Consider the following 18589-nt stretch of genomic DNA (forward strand, 5'->3'; position numbering starts at 1 on the left):
ATCGAAACAGCATGAAGAGAAATAATCTTTATGTTGAAAAGCAGAAAATTCACCATTCGACTGACAATGGTTAGTTTTATTGCACATCCCTGAAACCAATTTTGAGGCTATTTCTCTTGCTGAAGAGTCAGAAAGAGAGTGGTTGTGATAGCAACAATGATGATATCGGTGACAAGATGTGTTAATGCTTTGCTCATTAACATTAACATTGGCGATCTGCTTGCTGCTGTTTGATGAAGAGGCAGACAAAGGCAATGAAGAAGACAACGATTGCTGTGGAGAACGAATGAACGGTGAAGAATTGCAAGAAGAGTCAGATTGGAAGAAGCTTCGATATTTCGAAGCAGTTGAAGAAGAAGACAGATTTATCAACAGACTTTTTGAGCGAGCAGAAAGAGCTGAAGAAGCAGCAAGGGCTTTTGAAGAAGGAATGAAAGAAGAAACAGCCGGCAGATTTGAAGAAGCCAATGAAACAGAATAGCGCTTCATTGGCGAATCAACAGCTGAAGAGTTGTTCCTCCTCTTGTTCGCATTGCTGGAATTTTCTGCAACGAAAGAGCGTCTCATTGAACTGCACTCGCTGCAATGGCATCTGATTCCAGAAAGAAAGATGGAAAGCGGATGCGAAAGAGAGGAAAGCGAGGAAAGAGAGAAAGAAGAAGGAGAAGGATGAAGAGAAAGAGGGATTGGAGGAAGATGCAGAGCAGAGGATAGAGAATTGTCGTTCGAAAAAGACGGGGAGAGAGAAGATAGAGAAGAAGAAGAAGAAGAAGAAACTTCTTTCTCTGTTAGACAGATCAGATCATCCAAACGCGGGTGTGGAGGAATGATTCCAAGTTCAGATGCACTTTTGTGATAAGAAGAAGAAGAAGAAGAAGAAGAAGAAGAAGAAGAAGAGGAAGAGGAAGAGGAAGAAGAAGAGGAAGAAGAGGAAGAGGAAGAAGAGGAGGAGGAAGGAAGAGAAGAAAAAGGAAGAGATTTTCTTCTTGGACGTTTCGATATCTGAGAAAGAGGCAAAGAAACAGTGGCAGAAGAAGCAGCAGAGTCGAAAGGAGAAGAAATATTTTGAAGGAGAAGAAGAGAAGGAAGAGGAAGAGGAAGAGGAAGAGGAAGAGGAAGAAGGAGTAGAAAAAGAAGAAGGAGAAGAAGAAGACGAAGACGAAGAAGAAGGAAGTGGAGGAGGAAGTGAAGGAAGAATTCTCCACCAGTCTAAAATTCAGTCTGTGCTGAAAAGGTGAGAATTCCAGAGTACACATAATGAAAATTACATCGTCAGTTTCAATCTGTTGCACTATGAAGAAGAATTTATTAAAATGCCTGGGACAAATAAGAAAATCTGACTTCTGAATGAAGATTAAGCGATAAAACGAAGTTGAAAAACTGCTTCTTCATTGTAGATCCGAAGTTTATATTGTTCGAGGGGAATGTTTTTATCGCAGCTCAAGCAATGGATTCAGATCAAAAGGGTTCCGCAACGAATACACAATGTCAAGCAATTGTTTCTGCGATGAGTTTGAGAAGTTTTGAAACAGAGTTTGACCATTTCCAGTCAGGAACCAAATCATAATGGTGTTGAAAAGAAGTGCAAAGGCAATAACTGCTTTTGAAGAATAGGCTGTTCAAAAGCTTATTCACTCTGAAAAAATGTGCATCGGTAACTTTGCTTATGATGAAGGTTTCATCACGTTTCATTTGCTCCAATATTTCTCCTTTCGTTCCCTTTCTCGCTTTTGCACGAGTTCAAATTGTCATCTTCAAACGCAAAAGAATAGCCAATTTTCAATACGCATATTATCTCTCCTCCATTTTGACCTTTAAATGAAACTTTTTTTCAACTGCCTGTTTTAATGATTATCATATTCTTTGCATCTGTTGTGCAGATAAAACAAGATTGAACCATTCCTTCGAAAAGAGCTGTTGGTGGAAAAAATCACAGTCACTCATATGAAGAAAAGTTTTCTCATCCACTTCAAGGAAACCTGATTGATTGTGAGTTCCAATTTCATTAGTGCAAATGCTTCCAAGTCCCGCTTCTGTGTTGCCACCTGATAATGAGATCAATGGATTTCCACTTAAAGTGATTGACGAAACTGAAAACGAATCAATAGTCATGTTTATGAATTTTCCTAATAAGAATAGTTATGCCAGTTCTGAAGAAGGATCCTAAAGAGTTTAAGTTCATTGACACAAAATTAGTGATGACAAAAATGACGAAATTTAAATGGAGTGAAGAGGAAGGGAAGATGGAAGAGAGAACACAAGTTTTGATAATTCTGTTTCAACGCTCACTGTTATCATTGCTGTGTTGGTTTCAGATGCCACGGCAGAAACAGTTCAACCGCTGAGTTCATCATTTCCTCTGATTTTAAGTATCTGTCCAGCAAAGACCAATTCATCGCTCATCATAATCATTCCACTCACAACAACTTTCTTTGTGCCTGTTTGCCTTGTGAGTGAGTGCTTCATTGTCAAACAAGGAAAATGGACAATTTCGCAGAGTGAATGATCAAATGCCTCGTAATTGCTCGCAAAGATTTTTTCAGGGTTGAGGAGATAGATGCAGAGAGGGGTGGCAGTGCTGGTGTTTCCATTGTCGTATCCTCTCACTCTGTCGACTGAGTACAAAGAGGCTGTTACACACGAGATCATTAAAGGATTTTCGATTGCCTGTTGATTGGGAGAAAAGACGAAGATATAGCTCCCCCAATTGGCTGTATTTGAGTCAAAGGAAAAAGAAATCAGATAATTGGGATTATCGTTCATCAATCGAAGGATTCCTCCGCCAAGACCATCCTTTACAGAGTAAAGGTACTCATCGAAATGTTCTCCTTCAACTTAAACTTCATTTTCTTCTTCTGCACATAGCATTTTATATCCTCCATTGCATGAACTTATACTTCCACACATCAAAAATGTGATTGAAATAACTTCCATACTTTCCTTGATCCTTTAAAAAACAAGATATTTGCTGTTTTTTTACCAATTTTTTACTGAACAATACTATAGCTTCATATACACCAAAAATAATTCAAATTCGAAAAAGAATAATTCAATTTCGTAATTAATAATTCGAAATCGAAAATTTATAATTCGATTTCGGAATTAATATTTCAATTTCGAAAATTTATAATTCGATTTCGGAATTAATATTTCAATTTCGAAAATTAATAATTCGATTTCGGAATTAATATTTCAATTTCGAAAATTTATAATTCGATTTCGGAATTAATATTTCAATTTCGAAAATTAATAATTCAAATTCGGAATTAATAATTCGAAATCGAAAAAGAATGATTCGATTTCGTAATTTATTAATTCGATTTCGAAAAAGAATAATTCAATTTCGAAAATGATTATTTCAATTTCGAAATTCATTATAAACTGAAATTTTAAATTTTTCTCGAGAATGGATTACAGAAAAGTTCAAGTTATTTTTTAACCAATCAAATTTTATTACTCATAGAAAACTGTTTTTTTTATTGCAACAATCAATAAATCAATTTTTTGAACTTTTTTTTTCATTTTCGAAAATCATCGCTCAAATAATAATAATTTAATAAAAATTCATTCTATATAATACCCAATCAAAAATTGCAAATAATCAATCACAATTAATTGAAAAATAAAAAACAAGAATTGTTTTTTACCAATAGAAAAAATACTTTTTCTTTGGAAAATACATTAAAATCATCAATTTTTAATATGAAAATGAATTCATTTTAATTTCAAATTAACTTCAATCAATAAATTTTCAATCAAAATGAAAGATAATTTTAAATGAAAATGCGTCATTTTTCAAATATCGATAAACAAAATTTGCTGATGAGATAAAAATAAAAAAAATTTAAAACACCAAACACAACTTATTCATTCCACAAATCAAAAAATTTTACGTTTCGAAATTGAATTATTCTTTTTCGAAATCGAATTAATAAATTACGAAATCGAATCATTCTTTTTCGATTTCGAATTATTAATTCCTATTTTGAATTATTCTTTTTCGATTTTGAATTATTAATTCCGAAATCGAATTATTTTTTTTCGAAATTGAAATATTAATTCCGAATTCGAATTATAAATTTTTGATTTCGAATTATTAATTACGAAATTGAATTATTCTTTTTCGAATTTGAATTATTTTTTTTCGAATTAGAATTATTTTTGGTGTATATGTTAAAAAATTTTTTTCTTAAATATATGCGCATAAATGAAAATTCAAACATGAATTTGTTCATTTTTCATCTCGAGAAAATATTCGGAGCCAGCCTTTGCTTCAATGGAAGTGATGTTATATTCTGAGTATTGCTTAATTCCATTCAAAGAATAAAATTGAAAAAAAAAATCGAGATATAAAGACTTTTAATCATAAAAAACGAGCAACATTCATTTTGATCAAAAAACAATTTTTAAAACTTTTCTATTTCAATTTTTTATTTCTTATAAAGAAGTTCGCAATAAATAAAAACATTTTCATCTTCAACTGATAAAATATCACACAATTCAATAAAATTTTTCATTTTAAAAAAGCTGCAGATTTCAGTTTGTTGATGAAGGAAATTATCCAAAAAGAAAAATTAAAATTGTGAAAAAATAAAATGTGAAACATTTCATTTCTTCAAACATTAACTGAACAGCTAGTAACAGATAATACATAAAAAATATTTTTGTTTTAAAAACAAAAAACGCTCAAAGTTTTGTTGGATCATTTATCAATTCAAAAAAAAAAAGGAAAGGAAAGGAAAAAACGATTTTTGAGTTTAAAAATCAAATCAAAAGAATTTGGTTAAACGTTAACAAAATAATCAGAAAATTTTAATGATAATTCTTCATAATATTTTTCGTTAATAAAAGAAATCACTCCATTGAGGCTTTCAACATTATCTTCATATCCTTCTTCCTCCATCCTTTCAAATATCTTTCTTTTCATTTCTTTTCTTTCCTCCTCTTCCTTTTCATCATCCTTCTTTTCTTTCAATCGCCTTGAAATATTCAAAAAGAAAAGCAAGCAATTCCACAAAATATCATCAACCAAAGTTGATTGCTTCATTTCATCTGAAAACACAACCATTGTGCCTTCCTTATGCAAAACATCAATTTTCACATTTTTATTTCTTGCTGCATCTTTCAAAGAAACAATGCACACATAGTTTGTATCTGGATAATTATCTCTTGATGCTCGAAACACCTGAACAATGCTGCGGATGAGTCCAGCAAGTTCTTCGTTCCACAATGTGGACCAGGCCAAGTAATAATCAACAATATTGATCCATCTCCAGATCACAATCACTTCTTTCGCTTCTGTTTCTCCATTTTCCTCTTCTTTTTTCTTCCAATCCACATTTCTTTTCAGTTCTTCAATTTCTCTTCTTGCTTCTCTTGCGAAATGCAGATCATTCACAATCACTTCTTCCAAGCTTTTGTCATTGTTAAATCTTTTTATCAAAAACTGCCAAGTTGATTGAGAAGAAAGCCTTGTCAGGTTGTAATTTTCTTGATGATACTCGATGATTTCTACTATCTCATTCAAATACAGTTCTTGTTCAATTTCCTTACAAAAATACAAGAAAAACAAATAAATAACTTCAAAAATGAAAAAGAAGTGAACATACGCAATATTGGCTAATGTGACTAAAAGCTATGAAAGCCATTTCCACTTCTTTTTGCGATTCCTCGTTTTCCTCCTTGTTCAATGCAGCTTTCAGAAGGCAAGGCACAATTATTGAAAGCAATTCATCAGGAACGCATTTATAGTGAAGTAAAAGATAACATTCACAAAGATCAGTCAAAAGCTTTTCATCTTTTTTTTTCTCATTTTCATCAATCATCATCTCTCTTATTCTTTTGCTCAATAATGAATCATCAAAAGAATAACATATTAAGCATTTCAATTCCTTGAAACATCCAGCATTCTTCAACAACAAAATTGTGTGTCCCCATGACAATTTCTCTTTTTCAATCATTTGGTGAATTTTGTCGAATAACTCTTTTATAAATATTGATTCAAATTCTTTTTTTTCCATTTCATCAATTAATTCGATCATTTCGTCAATTTTCTGAATTTGTTCAACTTCTCTGCAACGTTCAATCTCATGGAACAATTCTGCAAAGAATATTCAAAAAAACAAAATTTTTGTTCAAAATTGTTCAATCCAAATAAAAGAACAAACTTGAAAACTGCTCGATTCTGGCCGTTTTCACAACATCGTCTTCAGACGTATATTCTTCAGAATAATAATCTTCAGAATAATCATCTTCAGAAATATCCTCATCTGACAAACACATTCTTTTTGTTGCAAAAAATATTCAAAATGAGGGGTAAAGTCTTGTAAATAACAAAATAAAACACAAATACAAGCATAGTTGATTATCTTGCTGTGTTAAAATGATCACAATACAAACTGTTCTGTTTTTGTTATATAAAAACAAGTGCAAAAGAAATAGCGAATAAGCCACAAAAATTGTTTGAATGAGGCAGGAAATGGAAATCTTTTGTTTATTTTTTGATCGTAACCAACATATTATTAAAAAAAATGTTTAAATAAGAAAAAAAAAAGAATTCTTTTTCATCATGAATAGCATATTTCTAATTCATGAATTGAATTAATCGCAAATGCCTTATCAAAGTGAAAAAGAAATTCAGCAGATTGAATGAGCGAACGGAAGATGTTTTTGTTTTTTTGTGGAGAAGAATGAGTCTGAAAACCAAAAACAGATGGTTGTTGAAGGTTCGACATATTTTGTGGATTGCTGCATTTTGAACTCATTTGTCAAAGATCATTGGGTTGCGAAAGATGAAAAGAAATGAAATTCTGAAAATACTAACAAATCGTCTGAACAAAAGAAAAGAAAAGAAAAGTTCTTGAATAAGGAGAACATTCTTGTTGAGTGGCAGAAGATCAAGGTCCAATGCTTCAATTGCTAAATAATCTTGTGCCATGAAGAAAAGGAATAAATTTCAACTCCAATAGAAAAGACGGAATTCTTTAAGTTTGGTGGGAGTGAAACATCAAAAGGAAATTTATTCATTTGATTGGATACTAAAAACAGATTTGTTCATTCAAGGCCGTTTTCATTTCAGTTGAAAAGAGGTTTGGAGAAGAATGAGGAAGACGACTTTTCCATGAGATACACTCCAGCAAGGTTATTCCCCAACAAATGAAAGGGAGAATGGGGTTTTGGAGGAAAGAAAGAAGTACAATCAAATTTCAGTTTCTTTGGAACGAAGAGAACAGCTTCCTTTTTGAACAATACTCAGATAATTCTTTCGTATGCTGCAATCAACCGTTGGTGAGATTGGATGTTTTCAATTCATCTTCAACGATATCTATCAAACATTGACGCATTGTGAAAACAAATTCAGAATGTCAAACAACGTATCGATTTATCATCTTTCTGGATCAATTCCGACTCAAAAGGAGATTTCATTATCAATTAGAATCAACTCATTTCCAGCAAAAATCTGTTTCTGTAATCCTTCCACTTGCCTCTTATGTTTCAAAGGCTATCGGTTTTACTGAAAAAAAACTCTTTCAAAAATTGAGTTTCTCTTCCTCATCATGGCTGATCTAGCTCTTCTGTTGTGTGCAGGCACAGAATGTTAATTTTTCAATTTCTCAACTGTCAAACATCAATTTTTAATGCATCTGAGAAGAATGCAAGCTCGACTTCTTTTTCTTCTTTCATCTCAAGTGAGCACACGAATTCAACAAAGAGAGACGATTGAAAGGAATAGGCAATAATCAAAAGAGGAAGTTCCACTGATGAAGATATTTGATGAAAAGGCTGAAGAAAAGATGATAGCGAAACAAAGAGAAGAAAATGAAGAAGATATTTCTTTCCAGATGATTTTCAGCCACAACAGTTTCAGAAAAGTTATTGAGAAAGTTGATGAACTTTCATCATTTTTCATGATTTTTGCGAAAAGGAGACGTCGAATGGAATGATTGAAGTGTGTTGAATTTTTCATGCAGCGGAAGACTGAAGAAGATGGTTGAGATAATTATAGGTAGAGAAAGATGGGGAAGATGAAGAAGCTGTACATGACAAAGTTTTCGACGATGATGAAGAAGATGGATGGACTTCATCCAAAAAGAAAGGATTGTTGGTGGAGCAGGGGAATTCTGGTTGTTGCACACAATAAATTGAAATTCACTGTTTGAGAAAGAGATGGAAGCGAAGATGGTGCAGAAGAGAAGGGAGAAGATCACACTTTCTATTTGATTGAATTCAACAGACAAAACAAATATTCTGAAATGGTTTCTGATGAGAAAGAAAAAGAAACAGAAGAGTGAAAGAAATCGTGATTTATACTGAAACTTTCTTTGCTTCAGTCCACATGTGACTGTGCTTTGAACGTCAAACTGAAATCACAATCAGTTTGAATGATAAGTTTCAATGCAGGTTCACAAAAATTAAAAGTCAATTGAATGTTTAGTCAGACATCATTCAATTCTGTCTTTTTTTTGCGCTTTTATGCAACTTAAGGAATTCAAGAGTTCACTGAACAAAACTGTTTTGAAGATATGAAAACAACAATAACAAATGCAAATGTGACACTCATTCATAGGGATTTCAAAGCTTTGCATCAACAGAAATGCAAATTGAAACGGAATAGCTGGTTAAATAGTTGAAAAATAATCTGCTTCTTTATTCATTGGGAGTTGTCAAAAATCTATGTTTGTTGAATGGCTTTATTTTCTTTGAACCTCTTGTTAGCTTCTCAAATGATTAAAGGAAATAGAAGGATAGGATGAAAAACATTACAATTTGATATAAGAATACCTTTGATTTGAATGAGAAGTGTATATAATTGTTGAAATCCAATCTATTCGTATCGGACACAAGACGATGATGAAAATGAAGAGGATAGATGAGTACTATTTGTTTTCTTGAAAATGAGATAATGTTTAAAAAGAACAAAATAGAATGAAAAAGTTGATGCTTGTCAGTGTTAAGCATTCTATTAAGAAATAACTAACAAAATCCTTTTTGCTTTGGAATTTGCGAGTTATTCCTTGATGGAACATTCTGTTTTGATTCCCCAAAGAGTTTCATTCTTGCGAATTATCTTTTGAAGCAAAGTGTATTATAACCTTGAATTAATAAAGTGTGTCCTTCAAGGGAAAAACTCTTTGATCCAACTGTGTGAAAGTCTGATAATTGTTCAATCAATAATTTTGAAGATATTCTTTCCATTTCTTTGCATTTTTAATCAACTCAAAATAAATAAATAAACTTTACTTTATTATCCTTTATGGAAAAAAAAAATAAAAAATAAAAAATAAATCAAAAACAGTATTTTCTATATTTATTTATTTATATATTTATTTATTTTATTTATTATTATTTATTATTCCCCCTTTTTATTTGCACTTCTTCATTTCTTCGAGGCAGAACGGGAAGGCCGCACATAACCAGACGAAGCATAACCAGCAGCTATCGAAGAAGAAGGCGAATTGGATCGGCGAGAAGGGCCAGAAAGAGGACGAGAAGAAGAAGAAAAAAAAACAAAAAAGAGGAGGAGGAAGAAGAAGAAGAAGAAAAAGAAAAAGAAAAGGATATAATGAAAAGACAGATTTTGTACAGATGGCTTTTCATTTCCGATATTGCGAATGACAGTTGAAAAAAGAGGAACAATTGAAATTATTTTCCTTTCAATTTGCTTAGCTGCCGATTGATAAGCATTAACACATTGGAAGGTCTGCTCTCTGATCCGAAGTTAAATGAGAGTTATTATAAAAAGAGGAAGAAGAAGTTGAGAAGAAGACGATGGTGAAGAAGAAGAAGGAGAAGAAGAAGGAGGAGGAGGAGAAGGAGAAGAAGACGAGGATGAGGAAGATGAAGATGAAGATGAAGAGGAGGAGGAGGAGGGAGAAGAAGAAGAAAATTGGGATGAGGAGGAAGAGGAAGAGGAAGAGGTAGAGGAAGAAGAAGTCTTGTCAGTTTTGGGATGATGGTGAAGTGAACGGGAAGAAGGAGAAGGAGAAGGAGAAGGAGAAGAAGAAAGAGGAAGAGGAAGAGGAAGAGGAAGAGGAAGAGGAAGAGGAAGAGGAAGAGGAAGAGGAAGAGGAAGAGGAAGAAGAAGAAGAAGATGATGAAACACGTGCTGAATGATCAGAATGCAACACAATAACAGCATTTGCACACTATATTCATTCATCAGCAGATATGAAGAAATAAAGAAAGAAAGAAAGAGAAGCTGAAAGAGAAATGGAATGAAATGAGTTGGATGGAGCTCTTCTGCAGGAAGTTGAACGACAAATGCGAACAAGACTCATCTGAAGAAAATGAAGGCGCAGTGAACAGTTTTTAATTTCATAACATCCAATAGCGGTAAGAGAAGGAAGATTTATTCTGTGCTGTAACATGAGAATTTGATGGTTATTCAAACATCAAATTCTCAAAAAAAGAAGAAGCCGATCTTTTCATCAGCCAAGTTAATATAATATCGTCAATGAAGAGATCGAAGGAGAAGGAGAAGGAGAAAAAAATGTGTTTTCTTCAAAAATGCTGCTTGAAATGGATTGTCTCTGAGAATAGCGCTCAACATGAAAAAAAAGCTGTTGGTTGAAATAGAAAATAGATATAAAAAGAATATAAAAACAATTCGTTTTGCATTGATTATGAAGATTCCTCAAAAGAACACACCTGCCCTCCGCATCGCAAATGCAGAAGATTGTCCAATCACTGTGCTGTCAATCTCCTTTTCCATTGTTTCACAGTGCTTCTTTCTCCATCTTCCTTTATTTTCCACAAAATTTTCCTGCTTTTGATATTATCATCTTCTTTTTTCCTTTAAAAAATGATCTCCGAATATTTTCTTTCCAAGTGCTTGATTAATGTTTCCATTCTTCTTTTTCGCTCTCAACCAAATGCTTTGAAATCAAATTTGTTTTCTTCTCCTTTCCCAATTGCGTGTTAAACACATGCAATTCTCATCTGCTGATTGTATCTCAGCATCCATCACTCTTCTGATGTTCTCCTCAAAAAAACAAAGGAATGGCCATTTGTATAGTTTATCAGAATCTTGCACTCTGAAAAGGCCACAGATGGAAACGTACTCGCTATAAACAAGACCTTTAAAAAATGAATATATCATAATTTTCACATGTTATTTTGGAAAATGAATATCCTTTAAAGATGCTTTTCATAAAAATCATCTCGCACAATTTAATCATCGATGCCTTGAAGTCGCTGTCTCGTGCAACCACACAAAAATTATATTGCTTATTTAGCAAGATATATTTTCCTTCCAACTCTCAACTTGTTAAATTTCCATTCATGTTCAAAGAAAACAATTCGATCAAAGAATCCATAACAGCAAACCAACAAGGATAAAGTGTTCTTTTTCTTTTTCACACTTTGAAAAAAGTTCTTTCATAAAAAGGATTTTATGAGGAAAGATATTATCCAGATAGTTTTGTAAAATTTATAATTGTCATTTATTCTCTGTCTCGATTATTCTTTATATTTGGATTGATAAAAATGTTGATGTTGTCTGAATGATGTATTTTGCAAAAAGTCGAAGGAAATGAGCATCACCGAAAAGTTCACTGGTTTGCATCCATTGCTGCATTTGAATTTCTGGTAATTGCTTTTCTTTCTTTTTTCATAATTTTGAAGCATTGTTTGATGGACTTGAAGAGTGCGATGAGGAGGAACAAATGCAGAAAATCAAGGAAATGAATGAAATGATCAATGAAATGAATAGAGATGAATTCAAATCAGTTTTCACAGAAGAACTATTCAAAAAAATTCACCAAATGATTGAAAAAAAGACATTATCATGGGGAAACGCAATTTTGTTGTTGAAGCATGTTGGATATCGTCAAATGCTGAAATGCTTTTATGATTATGAATTTAGTGCATCTTTATTGAGTGCTCGATTTCAGAAAATGATAATTGATGAAAACGTGAAAAAAGGAGAAAAGAACGAAAAGTTTTTGAAAGATCTTTGTGAATGCTTCTCTTTGCTATATATCTGCTTCATTTCAGATGATTTGCTTTCAATTTGCGCGCCTTGCCTTCTGAAAGTTGCATTGCCCAAAGGGGAAAGTGAAGAAACAAGAAAAGAAATGAAAATGGCGTTATTGGCTTTGAGCAATATTAGGAGCTATGTTTGAGCATTTCTGTTTCATTTTTGAAGTTATTTATTTGTTTTTCTTGTATTCTTATAAGGAAATTGAACAAAAACTGTACTTGAAGGAAATCAAAGAAATCATCAAATATCATCAGGAACATCAGAATCTGACACGGCTTGCCTATCAGTCTGCTTGGCAGTTTTTGATAAAAAGATTATACAACGACAAAAGCTTGGAAGAAGTGATTGTGAATGATCTGCATTTCGCAAGAGAGGCAGCCAAAGAATTGGAAGATCTGTCAAAGTGTGTGGATTTAAAGAGGAAAGAAGAAAGAGCAAAAGAAGCGAAAGAAGTGATTGTGATCTGGAGATGGATGCTAATAATTTATGAGTTCTTTTTCTCATGCACATTGAGAAATGAAGAACTTGCAAAGCTAACAGCCAGCCTTGTTCGTTTATTTCGAGCAGCAAAGGATAAATACCCAGATATAAGCCGATTGTGCATTTTTTCTTTGAAAGATGCATCAGACAAGAAAAATATGGAAATTGATGTTTTGCAGAAGAAAGGTGTCATAGTTCTGTTTTCAGATGAAATGAAGCAATCAACTTTGGATGATGATATTTTGTGGAATTGCTTGCATTTCTTTTTGAATATTTCAGAAAGATTGAAAGAAAAGAAGGATGATGAAACGGAAGAGGAGGAAAGAAAAGAAATGAAAAGAAAGATATTTGAAAGGATGGAGGAAGAAGGATATGAAGATATTGTTGAAAGCCTTAATGGAGTGATTTCTTATATAAAAGAAAAATTCACTGAATTATCAAAATATATAAAAGATTATTTTGTGAATTCTTAACCATATTCTTTTCAATAAAAACAGAAACTCCAAAATGATATTTATTATTTCTTTTTAATTTATTTACAGTTTGGGGAAAAATTATTTCGATAAATTTGAATATATTTTTTATTTCCTTTATCTAAAAAATAAAATAAAATAAAATAAAATTAAATAAAATAAAATAAAATAAAATAAAATAAATAGAATATATTTTCAATTAGTTCCATGCAGAACCTTCGTTGAATGGATCATTGCACTCCATCTTCTTTTTCAAGATTCATTTTTATTTCAATGTGCTCAATTGTTCAGTTTTTGCCTCTTGAAGCCTCCGAACTTTTGAGCTTGTTCTCTTTCTGATTATATTTTCAATGAACAAGAGAAGGCGAAGGAGTAGAATGAAATGGTAATTCTTGAGAAGAATCCAAAAGATATGAAGAAATGAATGTTTGCTGAAGAAGCCAGTTGAAAATATTGATATAACAAAATTATGCAGAAATCAAAATGATGGAGGAGAAAAAGCATGAAAAACTTTTTCACAAAAATCTTATCTGAAAAAGTCAACCAAAATGGAATTCTTTCCCCTTTTATTCTCCTGATTGTCCATTCTTCCAATCAGTCGCAAAAGCTCTCACAATCTTTTCACTTGTTTTTTTTTCCAGAAAAGAATATCTTCTGATGATTCTCTTCCTTCCCTCAGTTGTCATTTGCAATTCTTCCTTCTTCATTTGAGAATTTCTTCATTCCACTTTCAAAACACAACATTCAAATGTTTTTCAAAAAAAAAAAAAAAAAATTTTTTTTTTTTGTTTCCTCCTTTTTTTGTTGTTGCTTCACTTTATTTTGAATGAGTGGATAAATAAAATATGTATTTTTTCACAAAACCTTCAAATGCCTGCGTTTGTGGTCATTCTGTGTAATGAAAAAATGGAAAAGATGCTATTTTGAAATTTCACAATGGAGTGAATCTCATTTCATCGAACAAGAACAAAATAAACAGCAAATTTTTTGAAAAAATGCAAATGCCTAACAAGTTTGCCAACTAATTGTTATCCAAAATGCTTGAGTGGAGTAACACCATTTCCAGCTTGCACGTTCTATTTTATAAAACCATTTTATCAATTTTGTTGAATAATCCTTCAAAGAATACAGAATCGATTTCTTCTTCTTTTTGTTTTTGACATAAGGTTATTTTTCGATTGACACTTTTCACAATGTTGGCACATAATTTTTATGAAATGAAAAAAAGTGAAAAACACATCAAAAAAATTCAAAACTCGAATCAATTACTTTTCTGACTTTTCTTTTTTACATTTTCACATTCAAAGGAGCAAATTTATCACTTGTTTCATCGTTATCATTCTTTATTTTTCTGAATTAACTTTTCACTTTTTTCTCCAACGGTAATTCTTTTTCTACAATGTCCTTTTCATTTTCAACATTTTCTTCAATTCTCATCTTGTACTTTTCTAAATGTTCATCCCATTCATCAAGAAGCTTTTCTTTTGTTATTTCTTTTCCGAAGAAGTCGAAACAATGGAAATGAGAAGGAATGAAGCATTGAGAAGACTGAGGAAGCTTCATAAGCACTGATCCAGATCCATTGCTGAGGACTCCACTGTTAATGAAGGCTTTTTTGATGACTGATGGGGTGAATGCTGTGTGAAGGGCTTGTGGCAACACATCTGCAACAGCTGTTCTTTTTGAAGATGAGGAGGTGGATGATGGAGAACTGTAATTGTTTGATAGCTCTGACTTCAATACTGCAAATACGCCTCTGTCCAGCGGCTGCGATATGTGCGTGGTGTGTGGAACGAAGGTGACGACGTCAATTTCGGCTTCCTTGAACTGTCTCCATATCGCTGGATCTGCCCGCGATGAATGTGAATCCAGGAGAAGAAGGCAACGATGAGTTTCTTTGAGAATTCGCTTTCTTCTGTCAATGATAGCTGGCAGCAGGACTGTTAAGGTGTATTTTTTGAATGCTGTTTTGTCCATCCAGCCGTTTGTGTTTGGCCAAATGTCAAGCGACGGAGTCAACAGTGTTGTCAGTTCTTTCGGAAAATTTGCGCTCGGCCACAGCACGACAGACGGAAGCGAGAAGCCATCAGCAGCTTCTTCAGCAACGTAAGTGGCATTCGGCATCCTTTCGGCAGTCTTTTTGAATCCAGCTTGCTCTTCTGCAGAATGAACAACAACGCCATGTGAAGAAGTGGGAATTCGAAGCGAAGATCCATCGACGTTGAAGATTAATTCCTCTGGATATTTGTTTTCATCGTGTAATGCTTGTAATTCGGTGTGTCACGCCTTAAGGGCTTTCTGCCAAGATGCTGCAAGTCTGTTGATATCAACTTGCTTTGGAAGCGATGACTTCAGTTCCGAATGGTGCTTTATGAATGCGTGAACAATCTTCAGAGTTCCTGTTTGTTTCTTCTTTTCTTCATTTTCTCCTTCTTCTTCACTATCGTTAATTATATTTTCCATCAAAACACAAATAAATATTCAATTTTAATATCAACCACAAACCAGATTATTCGCTTTTCGTAATGTGAGGCTTGTCCCAGATCGTAATTCAATTGTAACTTCTTCTAAGAATTGCTTTTCTTTTTCGCAACTTATAATTGGAGTGAACACAACTTTTGCAATCAGCCAACCGTTTTTCATTGCATTTCCAGAATGTTCCAATGACCACTTGATGCACTGATATAAGTGTTACAAAATACATCATTCAATATTACGATTTTTTTCATTTCAACAAAATAGAAATAAACAACTGTTCCTGTGAAACGTGATGAAGATTTTGTCTTCACGTATATCAGTGTTGATTTTTCACAACAGTGGTATTTTTTATTTTTATTTATTTTATTTATTTAACTATTTTTTATTTTTTATTTTTATTTTTATTTTTTTTTCGAAATACAGATATCGCACAAAATACCGGACAAGATCGATATCTCAATAACCGCAAGAAGAAAAATTCTGATAATTTTCCTCAAAACATATCTTATCAATATTAACTCAGTTGATATACAAAACTTTCAAAACAGCTTCATTTGTACTCGGAAAATTTTTTTGAAATCAAGGAGAAATAGGATTTTGAGTTTCTCCGAGATTTAAATAATAATTTTCTCTGAGCACAAATGAAGCTATTTTGAAAGTCTTGAATGACATGCAAGTTTGTATTGATGAGATATATATTGAGGAAAATTGTCAGAATTATTCCTCTTGCAGTTATTGTGAAATCGATATTGTCCGGTGTTTTGTGCGATATCTGTAATAATTGATAAAAATTTTTTTATAAAAAAATAATGATTATAATGATGATAATAATGATAATTACCAAATTAAAAAATAATAAAATTTAAATTAAAAAAATAAATGAACAAATGCAGATTGTGCACAAAATATAGGACTGAATAGATTTCTCTATGACTACAAAAGATATAATTCTGATATATTTCCTCAAAAAACATATCTTTACAATACTAACAAATTTTGTCTGTCAAACTTTCATTTTTGAGTCATTTGAATATTTCTCAAATAAAACAGTCAAAACCGGATATAATCACATCAGTTTTTGCACAACTTTTTGTGACTATATCCGATTGTGATTATATCTGATGATGCTTTACACAGAAAAAAATGAAAAATTAATTTATAAAAAAAATTAATTTTGGGTCAAATTTTTAATTTTTAAAAATTCTTCATATAAACGCATTTTTCACTTGCGAAATGGGCATAGGTCTAAATGCGCTACTTTTGCAAATTGCGTTTTTCAACCCTCAAATTATAATGAATTGATAGATAATAATTATTAAAAAACTTTTTATGGACCGATTTTTAAAAAAAATTTTTTCTTGTTGAAAAAAATGATTTTTGAAAAATGACCCATAAAAACATGAATTTCATTGAAAAAAATTCAAATTTTAAAAAGAAAACGTGATTTTTTGACATCCAATGCGTTTTTATTATAATATAAATTTATTTTATATGTAAGTTTTCATCACCGAAATATAGATTGTAAATAAAAAATTTAATTAAATATCTTTGATCTAACCCACAATAAATTTATTTATTATATGAAAAGTAAAATATGCTTTTTGAGCAGAAATCGAACTCAAAAGTTTGTGATTCGTTCACTTTTATATGTAAATATAAGTATATTATTATATGCGCACTAGTGTTAATTGAAAACAGCTCCTTTTTTCAAACAGATAATCATATTTTATTTCGCTTGAATGTTTTGAAGCTGCAAAATTTAAATTTCAAATTAGGTTGAAATAGCTCGAAAAATATTAGCAAAACTTCATGACGAATAAAAATTGATATATATATTTAATTCTTTGAAAAACTGACATATATTAACATTTTTATTACTATTAATTCAGAATTCATCTTTTTAAATGCATTGAAACAAGAAATTATTTGGTTTTATAAATTTAAAAAGGTTTCCAAATCATTTTGAATTGAGAATAATTGAGAACTTGTTTGAAATAAGTCATTTTTTTATTCTTTTCATATTTTCGTTGATAATTACATGTTACAGATTTAAATAGAAAAGTTTTTATTTAAAACAATGAAAAGCGAGTTTAGGTGTTTTTTTTATTTTTAATTTTGATATTGTTTTTGAAATAATTCTAAAATGTTTTTTTCATATATATAAAAATCATTTCTTTCTCAAAATTGAAAATAAAACAAAAATCGAAAATGAATGAAATATTTAAAAACATGCAGCTCTTTCAAAACTATTAAAAACATCAACAACATTGTATTTTGCAACAAAAAAATAAGTTTATTGCAGTTTTTGCAAAGTGAAGAAGTCTCAATAAATAATGTTAAATGTTTTCTGTTTCAATTCTAATTCTTTCTCCACTTATTGTTATTCCACCTTCTGGCAATTAATAGATTGTTGTGTCTTTCCTCAAAACAGAACTCTTCACAGCATCAACAAGAGATCCACCCATCTGCACATCTCTTCTTCCTCATTCGTTTTCCAATTGATTTTCTTTTCTCCACCTTCACCTCTTTCTCCATCAAACAAGCATGCCTCAAGCTGCACTTTTCTGCATCCTTTCATCTCCATCGCGCTTCCTTTCCCATTCATATTCACACATTTCGTAAACGAGCAATTAGCCACTCGTATCTCTTCTTCTGCTTCATTAATCACTGTCACACATCCATACGTCAACAGCGAAATATTCTCAAAGCTCATTTCTTTCATCTCAAACTCTGCTTTCCCTCCAACAACAATAGCTGCATCTCCTTCGCACATCACATTCCATATGTTTGTTTCTCTCATCAACACTTTCGACTCTTCACACAATACAATCAATGGCGCTCTCAGATGCAAACAGCTGAATTCCATTTCCCGCATTTTCAATTCTCCGCTTTCCACACTCACAATCGTGTTGTCCAACTTCAGCTCAACAGCAGATGAAATAAACTCACAACTTCGCATCTCCATTGAGCCATTTTTCACTTTCAAAAGAACTTGTGACTTGCCTCAAACATCTCTCCAAACTCAAATTAGTATCTTTCCACTGCACTCTCATTCACAAACTTCATGATGCTGTCCTCCTCAGACGTTTTTTCTATTTTCCCCTCAAAATGCACTGTCGCCTTCACCATCCGCATCGACACCATCCTCACATCCCCAATCATACATTCCCTTCCCATT

At 32.0% G+C, this 18589-nt stretch overlaps 8 protein-coding genes across 8 annotated transcripts; 3 read left to right on the forward strand and 5 right to left on the reverse strand.

Annotated features, from left to right (window-relative positions):
* Positions 1 to 184: 184 nt before the first annotated feature.
* On the forward strand, positions 185 to 481 carry MONOS_8529 (uncharacterized protein; the record flags this gene model as incomplete). Its single annotated transcript, XM_067878947.1, has 1 exon — positions 185 to 481. One exon carries the CDS (start codon positions 185 to 187, stop codon positions 479 to 481), a length of 297 nt encoding a protein of 98 aa, XP_067726775.1.
* A 361-nt stretch (positions 482 to 842) lies between these two features.
* Positions 843 to 1238, forward strand: MONOS_8530 (uncharacterized protein; the record flags this gene model as incomplete). The annotated part of the gene is made up of 1 exon (XM_067878949.1): positions 843 to 1238. The coding sequence occupies one exon, from the start codon at positions 843 to 845 to the stop codon at positions 1236 to 1238; it is 396 nt and encodes a 131-aa protein (XP_067726776.1).
* A 1096-nt stretch (positions 1239 to 2334) lies between these two features.
* Positions 2335 to 2649, reverse strand: MONOS_8531 (uncharacterized protein; the record flags this gene model as incomplete). Its single annotated transcript, XM_067878950.1, has 1 exon — positions 2335 to 2649. One exon carries the CDS (start codon positions 2647 to 2649, stop codon positions 2335 to 2337), a length of 315 nt encoding a protein of 104 aa, XP_067726777.1.
* A 1623-nt stretch (positions 2650 to 4272) lies between these two features.
* On the reverse strand, positions 4273 to 6508 carry MONOS_8532 (uncharacterized protein). Its single transcript, XM_067878951.1, has 4 exons — positions 6400 to 6508; positions 6168 to 6322; positions 5610 to 6100; positions 4273 to 5548 (listed from the first exon to the last, which is right to left on the reverse strand). The coding sequence occupies exons 2-4, from the start codon at positions 6280 to 6282 to the stop codon at positions 4784 to 4786; spliced, it is 1371 nt and encodes a 456-aa protein (XP_067726778.1). The 5' UTR covers positions 6283 to 6322; positions 6400 to 6508; the 3' UTR covers positions 4273 to 4783.
* A 2814-nt stretch (positions 6509 to 9322) lies between these two features.
* On the reverse strand, positions 9323 to 10159 carry MONOS_8533 (uncharacterized protein; the record flags this gene model as incomplete). The annotated part of the gene is made up of 1 exon (XM_067878952.1): positions 9323 to 10159. The coding sequence occupies one exon, from the start codon at positions 10157 to 10159 to the stop codon at positions 9719 to 9721; it is 441 nt and encodes a 146-aa protein (XP_067726779.1). The 3' UTR covers positions 9323 to 9718.
* A 1371-nt stretch (positions 10160 to 11530) lies between these two features.
* On the forward strand, positions 11531 to 12933 carry MONOS_8534 (uncharacterized protein; the record flags this gene model as incomplete). The annotated part of the gene is made up of 3 exons (XM_067878953.1): positions 11531 to 11555; positions 11623 to 11726; positions 12178 to 12933. 3 exons carry the CDS (start codon positions 11531 to 11533, stop codon positions 12931 to 12933), a joined length of 885 nt encoding a protein of 294 aa, XP_067726780.1.
* Positions 12934 to 14289: 1356 nt separating this feature from the next.
* Positions 14290 to 15057, reverse strand: MONOS_8535 (putative DDE superfamily endonuclease; the record flags this gene model as incomplete). The annotated part of the gene is made up of 1 exon (XM_067878954.1): positions 14290 to 15057. The coding sequence occupies one exon, from the start codon at positions 15055 to 15057 to the stop codon at positions 14290 to 14292; it is 768 nt and encodes a 255-aa protein (XP_067726781.1).
* Positions 15058 to 17848: 2791 nt separating this feature from the next.
* Positions 17849 to 18376, reverse strand: MONOS_8536 (uncharacterized protein; the record flags this gene model as incomplete). Its single annotated transcript, XM_067878955.1, has 1 exon — positions 17849 to 18376. The coding sequence occupies one exon, from the start codon at positions 18374 to 18376 to the stop codon at positions 17849 to 17851; it is 528 nt and encodes a 175-aa protein (XP_067726782.1).
* Positions 18377 to 18589: the final 213 nt, after the last annotated feature.

This window comes from Monocercomonoides exilis (genome assembly GCF_001643675.1).
Source record: "Monocercomonoides exilis strain PA203 chromosome Unknown scaffold24-1337568, whole genome shotgun sequence".
NCBI classification, from domain to species: Eukaryota; Preaxostyla; order Oxymonadida; family Polymastigidae; genus Monocercomonoides; species Monocercomonoides exilis.